The sequence below is a fragment of the Hippocampus bargibanti genome, linkage group LG04 (assembly GCF_051943395.1).
Source record: "Hippocampus bargibanti isolate YZ-2025 linkage group LG04, ASM5194339v1, whole genome shotgun sequence".
NCBI classification, from domain to species: Eukaryota; Metazoa; Chordata; class Actinopteri; order Syngnathiformes; family Syngnathidae; genus Hippocampus; species Hippocampus bargibanti.
The window spans coordinates 2922501-2935000 of record NC_142737.1 but is presented as its reverse complement, the minus strand read 5'-3'; the positions used below and the strand labels follow the sequence as shown (position 1 = coordinate 2935000).

Here is a 12500-nt window from a genome sequence, read left to right as displayed (position 1 = left end):
TAATGAATTAAATTAAACTAAAATAATGAGCCCAACCATGGGTCAAGTAAAAAAATAATTACAATTAAATTAAATAAAAAAAACACAACACAAAATAAAATAAATAACACAACACATCACAAAATAAAATAAATACAATAAAATAACATTAAATTACACTTAAGTATGTAATGAATTAAACTAAACTAAAATAATGAGCTCAACCATGGGTCACATACATAAATAATTACAATTAAATAAAAAAAAAACACAACACAAAATTAAATAAATAACACAACCCAACACAAAATAAAATAATAATAATAACATTAAATTAAAATTATCCAATTTCCTGGGCCAAAATAATGAGCCCAACCAATGGTCAAATAACCCAATCTTCTCAAAATCGTCAACTACACAACAAGTAGGTTAAGAAGGCAACCCAACATTGTTTTAGTGCATAGCATCGTTTATAAAGTGCATAACTATTGCATCGTCAGGTCGTGTTTGTAAACAACAAATCACCCCTGTGGAGAAATATGTAGAGATTTTGAATTTTTTTTTTAATGTTTTTTGAGGGCCCCCCTGGTGAGATCACCTCTGCGCAACCTGAATTGGAGCTCGATCAAGAGGTAAATTGGATAAGACGGCGTGAATGAAATATTTGTGAGCGCAGCTAAATGGGAGTATTTGAGCCAAGGGGGCATAATGTGAACCGCATTCAAAGCTACAGCGATAAAAACTTAGCGGCACTGATAACGCGGCAATCAAAGTAGGATTTCAAGTGCCATCAAAGAACAAGCTTTGTTTAGCTTTATAAGCTCCTAATTTATTGAATTCATTAAGCGCCTTTTTTTATTGTACTATCTAAATGGCTCGTATCAAAAGATTAGCATCGGCCGCTGCGTGACCTCAACCCGTAAATTTCATCAGCGGATCGTCAAATCCGTTGCGGAAAAACAACCCCTTGATGCAATTAGCGTTAGCTCCTTACGAGTGATGGGAATAACGGCTCCGTTCAGAGAGCCGGTTCTTTTGAATCGACTCAGAAAAAAGATCCGGTTCTTTTGGCTCCCAAATGGCTCCTCCTTTTTTTTTTTGTTGTTGTTGCTTAAATTTAAGATGAACTACCTAAAATCATGTAAAATTATGTGAAAAAAGAATTACTTTATTGTGAAAAAATACACTATATCAAATATTTTTATTTTTATGGCTTCATTTATATGTGCACAGAGAAGATCCACTAACTTTCACATTCCCTGTGGTTACTCTGGTCTGATGATCAGCTGTCACTAATTTTCTTTTCATATTAATAATGCTATCATACCAACTAGTAAAAAAATATAATAATTAAATAATAATAACAGCATAATGTAATACCATTTGTCCACCTGTCTACCCTACCCTCCCCCTTTTTCTCACTGCTGCATGTGTCTGTAATTCTCCCCTCCCTCCTTTACCACGGATATCGACCAATCACGCGCGGCTTTAACCGAAGACCAGGGTCGGGGAATAGAGGACAAAAAAAGTCGGCTCCCATTTCCGGCTCCCTTCGGTCACTTCAGAGATCCAGCTCTAAGAGCCGGCTCGTTCGCGAAGGACACATCACTACCGCTTACCTGCTTTGCATTCACACGCAGCATAAAGGTAGTTGTTGGTGCGTAGCAACTTGCACTGTCCGTACGTGCCGCAGTCATTGATGCACGGCGTCAGGTAGGCGCGCATGTACACCTCGGCAGTGATGTTGGAGCACGTCTCAAAACTGCAACGTAGGCAAATATGGAGATTTTTTTTTTTTTTAAGCGGATTTAAGACATGTGGAAATGAATGTTAATTAAAGTTGGCCTCAGATTCAACTCAGCCAGGAAAAAAAATACACTCTGAAAATCAAAAAGCTTTGAAGTTGGATGGTACAGGCGGATTTACGGAGTTAATAACGCCGTTAGCGGTGTATTCGCATAGAACGTGACCGCGTTAGTTGCATGTTGAATGTCTTCCATAAACATACCTGTCAACCGGCCATATTTTGTCGTACAGTGATACCTTGTCTTATAAACTTAATTGGTTCCCAGAAAGAGTATGTAAGGCGAAAAGTGTGTATCCCAAAAATTAATTTCCCATAGGAAACCATTAAAATGAGAATAATCCGTTCCCAGGTCCCCATAAAACATATTTTTCTACTTTCTAATTTTCTAAGCCTTAAAACTACACAAAATCCTTATACATAAAATACCTTATTTTATGTATAATAAGTGTGCTATGGGATTATAATTAAAGAAATAAACCGTACGGTATAATAAAGACTTTTTATTGACCTTTGTGATGGTCGTTGATGGCTTGATGGACTGCAGTGGCCGGTTTCATCAGCATTTACATTTGATGAGGAACCTAGCCTTCTTCTTTCACTGTCTTGAGGAATGATCCCTTGTCGGCGCTTTCTCTGCGATAATTTTACCTAGTTCCTCATCAATTGTGTTCTGTTTAGCTGGGTTGGTAGCTTTTTGCATCAGGTGTACAGATGGCTTGTGCGGGTTATTTGTGAAGCCTGATTGATGCATGTTATTTGTGGAGCTGGATTGATGGGATATTTTAACCTTGCAGTCAAAGTTGAAACAAGTCCAAATTTCACTGTTTTCTATCCATTTGCTCATTACGGCCTCACTCTCTCTCTCTGTAACCCCCACCCCCTCACTGCTGCATTCTTGACCAATCACGTGGCTTTAACCGAAGACTGGGGGCGGGGAATAGAGGACAAGAATGAGTCGGCTGCCATTTTCTTGTTAGGAGAATGGGCTCGTTCGCGAACGACACATCACTCATTGTGGCAGCTCCGTGTGTATCTCAAAAAAATAGTTTTTAAGCCAAGGTAAAATTTTCATAAATGTAACGTTCGTAAACGGAAAAGTTCGTAAGCCAAGGGGTTCGTAAACCGAGGTATCACTGTATGGGAGGTTTGAAAACATTACAAGCAGTCTTACCCATGTTGTCCGGCGCATAGAGAGCGCAGGCTGAGGTACCAGGTACCCGTTTGAGGGTATGGAATCCTGAGCTTGGTAATATTTGTGGACGTGTTCACAGAGAGGAAAAATCCAGCAACGGATTCTACGATGGAGTAAAAAGAAAGTGAAATTGTCGGCAATACACAACCTCAGAGACTATTTGTAAATACTTTTTTTTGGGGGGGGGGGGACTTGTGAAGGTATTGCAGCATCGCCGGGTTGGATGTACCTGAGTCACATTTCAATAATGAGCTTTGCCAAACGAAGAGCGGCATTCCGTGAGTCAGGCAGCCTTGCACGGTGACGTTCCTGTCTTGGAGCGTCGACTGTAACACACAAGAGAGGCAGATGTCGGGAGAAAGGACAAGTTATGAGTGAAATGTGGAATACAGATAAATAATTAAATAAATAAACACATAAATAAATAAATAAATAAATAAATAAATAAATAAATAAATAAATAGAAGAATAAATGAGGGCATAAATAAATAGAAGAATAAATGAGGGCATAAATAAATAAATAGTTAAATAACTAACTAAATAAATAAATACATACATACAAAAATAAATGGGTGAATGCATAAATGAGGGAATAAATAAATAAAGACAGGTAGATAAATAAATAAACTAGAATGAACATAAAGTAGAACAAAGTTAAATAAATAAATAAATACATAAATAAATACATAAATAAATCGGTGAATGGGTGAATGGGTGAATGAATAAATGAGGGAATAAATAGTTAAATAAATAAATGAATAAATACAAAAATACATAAATAGGTGAATGAATAAATGAGATAATAAATAAATAAATACATAAATAAATACATAAATAAATAAATAAATAAATAAATAAATAAATAAATACAGGTGAATGAATTAATGAGGGAATAAATAGTTAAATAAATAAATGAATAAATACAACAATACATAAATGGGTGAATAAATAAATAAATAAATAAATAAATAAATAAATAAATAAATAAATAAATAAATAAATAAATAAATAACGTAGAATGTAATAAAATAAAGTAGGACAAAGTTAAATAAATGAATACATAAATACATACATACATAAATGGGTGAATGAATAAATAGTTAATTAAATAAATGAATAAATACATAAATAGGTGAATGAATAAATGAGATAATAAATAAATACATACATAAATAAATAAATTAATTAATTAATTAATTAATGGGTGAATGGGTGAATGAATTAATGAGGGAATAAATAGTTAAATAAATAAATGAATAAATACAAAAATACATAAATAGGTGAATGAATAAATAAATAAATAAATAACATAGAATGTATCGTTGTACTAAATTCATCCTGTCTACTTGATAACTAATGTTAAGCAGATTCCTTACTTACAGACAGTGTATTGTCGGTGTTCAAATACCTGACATGTTTGTGATATGTGGACGACATCTTGGAAAAAATCAAAACAGGACACACGCAACAGCTTACTGAACACCTCAACTCCATAGACACCACAGGCAGTATGGTTGACCCATGAAGAAGAAACAAACCACTCCATCGCCTTCTTGGACTTGAACATACACCACACGGACAACGGGGACATCAAAATAAAAGTACACAGGAAACCTACACATACTGACCAATAAATCCTTTGGACATCTGAACACCCCACCATTCATAAGTTGTCAGTCGTCAGAACATTACATGAACGCACCACAATATCACGGACCCGGAAGACAAAACACAGGAGGGAAAAAATATACAACACGCACTGAAAAAATGCCAATATCCCCAGTGGGCAATAACTAAATGGGCAGAGCAGGTCAAAAACAAAAACAACACAAGACAGGGAAGAAAGAAAAAGCAAACAAACAAACAAGAACACAGAGCAATGGTAAACTACCGTACATAAGAGGAATCACAGAACGCATACAAAGGGCACTGAGGAAACACAACATAAACACACCGGTCAAACCACACACAACTCTCCGTCAAATAATTGGTACACCCAAAGGACAAAATACTCCCGGAAAACAAATGTAACTCAATATATAAATCCCATGCAAGTCATGCAATAAATCATACATCGGGGAGACAGGAAGGAGTTTCAATACATTAAAGAAAGAGCACAAGAACGAGTGCGAGAAGGATGACGGCAACAATCCAAACAAGAGCAATAAAAGAACAAGCACAACAGGAGCACCATAAATCAGCCATCACGGACCACTGCAAAAGAGAGAACCACATCATGGACTGGGAGAAGGCCAGAGTCATCCGCACCGAAGACAACAAACACCAGCGCTGGATCAGGGAGGCCATTGAAATCCGAAAGCGAGGACCAAGGACCATCAACAGGGATGAGGGAGCTTACATGCTCTCTACTACCTGGAGCAGCATCCTGGAGGGACGAGCGGACAGCGGGGGGCGTGGCTTGCCTGTCAGTTCTGACAGGTAGGTCACGCCCTCATAGCAACACCAGCTGAAAATGGCGCGTCACAGCAACATCCGTGACACTCTGACGAAGGCGGAAGTAGTCGCCGAAACATGTCAGGTATTTGAACACCGACAATACACTGTCTGTAAGTAAGGAATCTGCTTAACATTAACATAGAATGTAGTAAAATAAAGTAGGACAAAGTTAAATAAATGAATACATAAATACATAAATGGGTGAATGAATAAATAAGGGAATAAATAGTTAATTAAATAAATGAATATATACATAAATGGGTGAATGAATAAATAAGGGAATAAATAAATAAATAAATAACCTAGAATGTAGTAAAATAAATCATAAAATCAAAAAAGTTAAATAAATAAATGGGTGAATGAATAAATGAGGGAATAAATAAATAAAATAATAATAAATAAATAAATAAATAAATAACCTAGATTGAAGTAAAATATATAAAGTACAATAAAGTTGAAAAAATAAATGGGCGAATGAATAAATGAGGGAATAAATAAACCCATAAATACGTAATATAGAATGAAGTACAATAAATAAAATAGATATAATAATAATAGAATAAAATAGATTGTTTTAAATAAATAAATAGATGACTATATAAATAAACACATGTATTTGTTTATTTATCTATTTCTGTATTTATTTTTACGCGTTACAATGTGACGCTGGCGAGAACGCGCTTCCGTCGGGGACAAGCGCAATACGGAACAGATTGCAATTTATTCCCGCCTTAACTTTGCAGTAAATAAACCTTGATGAGTCGTTTTATTGCCGATCACCTTTTAGTGGGAAAAGAAACTGCAGCGCGGCGTACAGTACGGTGAGGTCGCGAGTGTGTTGTTGAATCATTCCTTTCATCACTTTGCTGCTGTGAAATGTAAATTTCTCCACTGTGAGACTAATAAAGGCATATCCAATCCAATCCAATCCAATGAAAGGAGCCGGCAGACACTTCCTCACTTGGCCAGGTGCTTCCTCAAAGTTACCATTTGCCTGACAACTATGGGATAAAACGCCTCAATCAAACGTAATTGCAAAACTCGGCGCGGAACGAGTCCTGTAACAAGTTGAGCGTCGAAAGCAGAGACGGAAATGAAATTTTAGAGTGGCAGCAAAAAGTTGTCTGATTGACGGACAGACTGACGGACCGACCGACTGATAGATAGATCTATAGATATATATACAGTGAGACCTCGGCTCACGAACATACAGTAAAGTCTCGTTATATCGATATCGGATATATCGATAGTCCCGGTTATATCGATATTTTTTCGGACTCCCTTGATTATCGATATAACGAGACTTTACTGTAATTGGTTCCCAGAAAATGTGCGAAAGGCAAAAAGTTCGTCTGCCAAACATGTATTTCCCATAAGAAACCATTAAAATGAAAATAATCCGTTCCCAGGTCCCCATAAAACAGAATTTTCTACTAAGTTAGCCTTAAAACTACACAAAATATACCTTATTTCATGTATAATAAATGTGCTATTGTATTGTAATTAAAGAAATAAACTGTACAGTATAATAAAGTCGTTTTATTTACCTTTGTGATGGTCGTTGATAGTAGTTGTCTTTTGATGATATCCGAGTGCAGTTGCCGTGCTTTCTCGGCGATAATACCCTCACTAACACGGTCCGCTGCTAGCCGCTTTTCGTATCATAATAATAATAATAATAATAATAATAATAATAATAATAATCTTTTCCTTTCGGTTTTTCCCTTCAGGGGTCGCCACAGCGAATCAATGTCCTCCATCGATCCCGGTTTTGTGCATCCTCTTTTCTCACAATAATAATAATAATAATAACAATAATAAATAATGATAATATTAATAATAATAATAATACATTTGATTTATCAGCGCCTTTAAAAACTCTCAAGGTCACTTTACAGTCACAGGACAAGTTTTTCTGTGGGTGAGCAGCGGCAGCCATAAAGTCAAAAAGTAGTTCATTAGCCAAGATTATCTTCGCGCGAGCTTAATGTTCGTAAGGCAAAAAGTTCGTGAGCTAAAGCGTTTGTAAGCCCAGGTATCACTGTATTTAGATGTTAATTTTTTTTTGCTGCGTTTGGTAGCGAATGTACACCCTCAGAGGCCATCGGGTCAACCGATGCGAGAAGGAGGAAGGAGAAAGTTGGCCGGATGCACTGCGAAAAGCCACCCCTTGCGCATTATTCCGCTAGCCAAACTCATTAAAAGCAACTTCTATTTAGCTCCTCAATATAAATCGCGTGTTCCCCATCGATGCGATTTGCGGGGGCGGGAAGTAAATTAGCTTTTAGCTCGCCGCTCACCAATTTACGTTGACTGAGTTCAACGGCTTCTGCTAAACATGTTTCTCAAAGGCGGTGCACCGCTGATGGCAAAAAAAAAATGGCGATGTACAAAAGCTAATAAGACACACCGAGCTAATAAGACACACAGAGAACCGAGAAGTTACTCATTATAGCGCACGGAAGCCTGACATCTAGAAAACTTTAAAAATTGGGATCTAAGAAGATTAGACGGGGGTCACAAAAAGTCACGTTGCATCGTGTTTTCTTCATGGTGACGCAATGCAGACAAGATGTTCTGGCTTTTGTGACTGCAAATCTGGGGTGGGGGGGTGGGGGGGTTATGTCTATGAAATAATAACGCGTGACAGCCTATATCTCAAGGCTAGAAGTGGCCAGGTTTCATCACACCGTGACGTCCGCCAGTTCTGTCTGTACATTTGACAATCGTGCTCATGCGGGAAGGGGTTGGGGTGCAGTTTTTGACACCCCCCGCCCACCCAAAAAAAATATAGAATAACAGGGATTGGCATTGAAATCTGTCTGTGAGGTGACAGTAATCGCCGTCACTCCATGACAGCAGTCAATAAGCCGTCCGATGAATTATTCAGTCCATTAATCTCATTTCCTGGAGAGGAAGCGGGAGGTAACGGCGCATATGGGGAGGGATTGGGGGGCTGTGGGGGGGGGGGGGGGGTTCTGTTTGCATTCTAGTGGCCACGCAGATGAAATGATCAATTTAAGCCGTGCTTTTGGGGTGACGAGTTATGAGTATGAGAGGTGTATTATCTGTCAAAAAAATGTGAAGTGTGGGCAGATGTCGGGACAATGGACAAATTGTATGTAACGTAAAAAACAAACAAACAACAAAATAAAGTAAATAAATCGATTAATTAATATAATGTAATGTAATTGAATTAAAATAAAATAAATAATCCAACACAAAATAGAGTAAAAAAAAAAACTAAACTCAACATAAAATAAAATAAACAAAAAAATAAAAAACAACACAACAATAAATGAAATAATACAAAATAAATAACCCAACACAATACGATATAAAATAAATAAAATATAATAAAATAAAACACAAAATACAATAAAATAAATAACCGAACACAATACGATATAAAATAAAACAAACAAAACTAAACTTTAAAATAATTAAATAAATACCACAACACAAAATAAAGTAATGTACAAAAACCAACACAAAAAAAAAAATAAATAAAATAACACAACTCAACAACAAATAAAATAAAACAAGTACCCCAACACAAAATAAAATAAAACAAACAAAATAAATAAAAACTACAAAAAAGAAAATAAATAACACAAAATAAAGTAAAATAAAAACACACAACACAACACGAAATAAAATAAAAAAACTAAACTAAACTTTAAAATAATTAAATAAATACCACAACACAACACAAAATAAAGTAATGTACAAAAACCAACACAACAAAAAAATTAAATAAAATAACACAACTCAACAACAAATAAAATAAAATAAGTACCCCAACACAAAATAAAATAAAACAAACAAAATAAATAAAAACTACAAAAAATAAAATAAATAACACAAAATAAAGTAAAATAAAAACACACAACACAACATAAAGTACAATATAATAAACAAAATAAAATAAATAACACAATTCAACAAAAAATAAAATAACCCAACACAAAATACACCAAAATAAGCCATATAAAATATAATAAATAACACAACAAAAAATAAAATAAATAACCCGATAAAACACAAAATAAAATAAAAATGTAACACAACACAAAAAAATACAAGAAACAACCCAACATAAAATACAATAAACAAAATAAAATAAATAACGGAATACAAAATAAAATACAATAAAATAAAATATACAACACAACATAAAATAAAAGAAAGAACCCAACACAATGCAAAATAAAATAAACAAAATTAAATTAAATTAAATTAAATAAATAACACAACACAAAACAAGTAAAATAAATAACCCAACATAAAATTAAATAAAACAAACAAAACAAACAAAATGAAACTATAAAAACATAAATAAATAACACAACATAAAATAAAGTAAAATGAAAAACCCAACACAAAATAAAATAAAATAAAAACGCAACACAAAATAAAGTAAATTAACAAAACAAAACAAATAACACACACACAAAAATTAATAAACAACCCAACACAACACAAAATATACTAAAATACATAAACTAAAATAAATAACACAAAATGAAATAAATCAAATAAATAAATATCAACACAAAATAAAATAAACAACCAAACATAAAACAAAATTAACTAAAATAAACAAAATAAAATAAATAACTGAACACAAAATAAAATAAAATAAATTAGCTAAGACAACACTAAATAAAATAAACTCAATAAAATAAAATACAATAAAATTAAATAAATAACACGACAAAACACAACCTAAAAAATAAATAAAATAAAGAACCCAACACAACGCAAAATAAAATAAAATAAAATAAAATAAAATAAAATAAGCTAAGACAACACTAAATAAAATAAACTCAATAAAATAAAATACAATAAAATTAAATAAATAACACGACAAAACACAACCTGAAAAATAAATAAAATAAAGAACCCAACACAACGCAAAGTAAAATAAAATAAAATAAAATAAAATAAAATAAAATAAAATAAAATAAAATAAAATAAAATAAAATAAAATAAAATAAGCTAAGACAACACTAAATAAAATAAACTCAATAAAATAAAATACAATAAAATTAAATAAATAACACGACAAAACACAACCTAAAAAATAAATAAAATAAAGAACCCAACACAACGCAAAATAAAATAAAATAAAATAAAATAAATCAATTGAAATCCAATTAAAGTGCTCCCCCTCAAAAACAAAAAAAGTCTGTCCAAGCAAGTAATGAACAACAAAATATCAGACGCCGAACGACTCACCATGTTGAGCTTGAGCTCCATGTTGAGAACGCCGCCGCTGTCTAAGACGGGCATGAGGTTGACGGCGAAAATGGCCGCCCTATCCGGTGGAATGGAAATATTGGGACCGAAGAAGACGTAAAAGTGCACCGAGAAGGTGTCCAACTCATTGCGAAGCGTCGGCCGGATGGGCCAGCACTGGTTACTGGCGGCGGGGGGAGCCAAGTAGATGACGCTGTCCGCCGACGCCTGATGTCGAGTGCCGTTGGACCACGGGCCCCCGGGCGCCGCCACATTGTCAGATAGCGAGAGTGCCATGGCCGTGCCAAACGACTGCGGCATGTTCATGGACGAGCTGGCCGGCGATTGCTCCTTGGATGCGTTGGACTTGCTGCAGTCTGGATAGGAATATTAAAAAAAACAGACAACAGATGTTGCTTTTTATCTCCTTCTTGTTTTGCTGTCATGGGACCTCCATTTGGTTGATGCAGTTTATTAAAAAAAAACTAAAAAAAAAAACTTCAAGTCCAGTCATATATTCTTTATCCTCTGCACTAGAATGACAAATATTAGTGCCGTACTGATGAGCCGAGAGGAGTTCAGATGTGCCTATACGTGGCCAAAAACGGTATGTCAGAAAAGTGACTCAATGGCCATTTGGTTGATGCAGTTTATAAAAAAAAACTTCAAGTCCAGTCATATATTCTTTATCCTCTGCACTAGAATGACGAATATTAGCGCTGTACTGATGAGCCGAGAGGAGTTTCGACATGGCTATACGTGTGGCCAAAAACCGATTCAACGGCCATTTGGTTGATGCAGTTTATTAAAAAAAAAAAAAAAAAAAAAAAAAAAAAACTTCAAGTCCAGTCATATATTCTTTATCCTCTGCACTACAATGACGAATATTAGCGCTGTACTGATGAGCCGAGAGGAGTTTCGACATGGCTATACGTGTGGCCAAAAACCGATTCAACGGCCATTTGGTTGATCCAGTTTATTAAAAAAAAACCTTGAAGCCCAGTCATATATATTCTTTATCCTCTCCACTAGAATGACGGATATTAGTGCCGTACTGATGAGCCGAGAGGAGTTTTGACGTGCCTATACGTGGCCAAAAACGGTATATCAGAAAAGTGACTCAATGGCCATTTGGCTGATGCAGTTTATATTAAAAAAATATTTATTCTCTGCACTAGAATGACAAATATTAGTGCTGTACTGATGAGCCGAGAGGAGTTTTGATATGGCTATGCATGTGACCAAAAATTGGTATATCAGAAAAAGCGACTCAGCGGCCATTTGATTGATGCAATTTATATTACAAAAAAAACCCTTCAAGTCCAGTCATATATTCTTTATCCTCTGCTCTTAAATGACGGATATTAGTGCCGGACAAAATTATGTTTTATGGGAACCTGGGAACCGATTATTCTCACTTTAATGGTTTCCTATGGGAAATTAATTTTTGGGATACACACTTTTCGCCTGACACACTCTGTCTGGGAACCAATTAAGTTTGTAAGCCAAGGTATCACTGTATCCTGATTTTTGGTCATATATATAGGCACATCAAAGCTCCTCTCAGCTCATCAGTACGGCACTAATATCCGTCATTTAAGAGCAGAGGATAAAGAATATATGACTGGACTTGAAGTTTTTTTTTTATAAACTGCATCAACCAAATGGCCATTGAGTCGCTTTTTCTGATATACTGATATTTGGTCACACGTATAGGCACAACGAAACTCCTCTCGGTTCATCAGTACGACACTAATATCTGCCATTCTAGTGCAGAGGATAAAGAATATATGAGTGGACTTGAATGTTTTTTTTGATAAACTG

General features: G+C 34.8%; 1 protein-coding gene across 1 annotated transcript in view; it reads right to left on the bottom strand.

Annotated features, from left to right (window-relative positions):
- Positions 1 to 12500, bottom strand: part of tmem8b (transmembrane protein 8B) — a 57789-nt gene that overhangs the window by 14450 nt on the left and 30839 nt on the right. The window contains exons 6-9 of the mRNA XM_088993544.1: positions 10677 to 11053; positions 3208 to 3304; positions 2958 to 3081; positions 1599 to 1741 (exon numbers count right to left, since the gene is read on the bottom strand). Coding sequence (XP_088849670.1) covers positions 1599 to 1741; positions 2958 to 3081; positions 3208 to 3304; positions 10677 to 11053 — 741 coding nt within the window. The remainder of the gene's footprint in view (positions 1 to 1598; positions 1742 to 2957; positions 3082 to 3207; positions 3305 to 10676; positions 11054 to 12500) is intronic.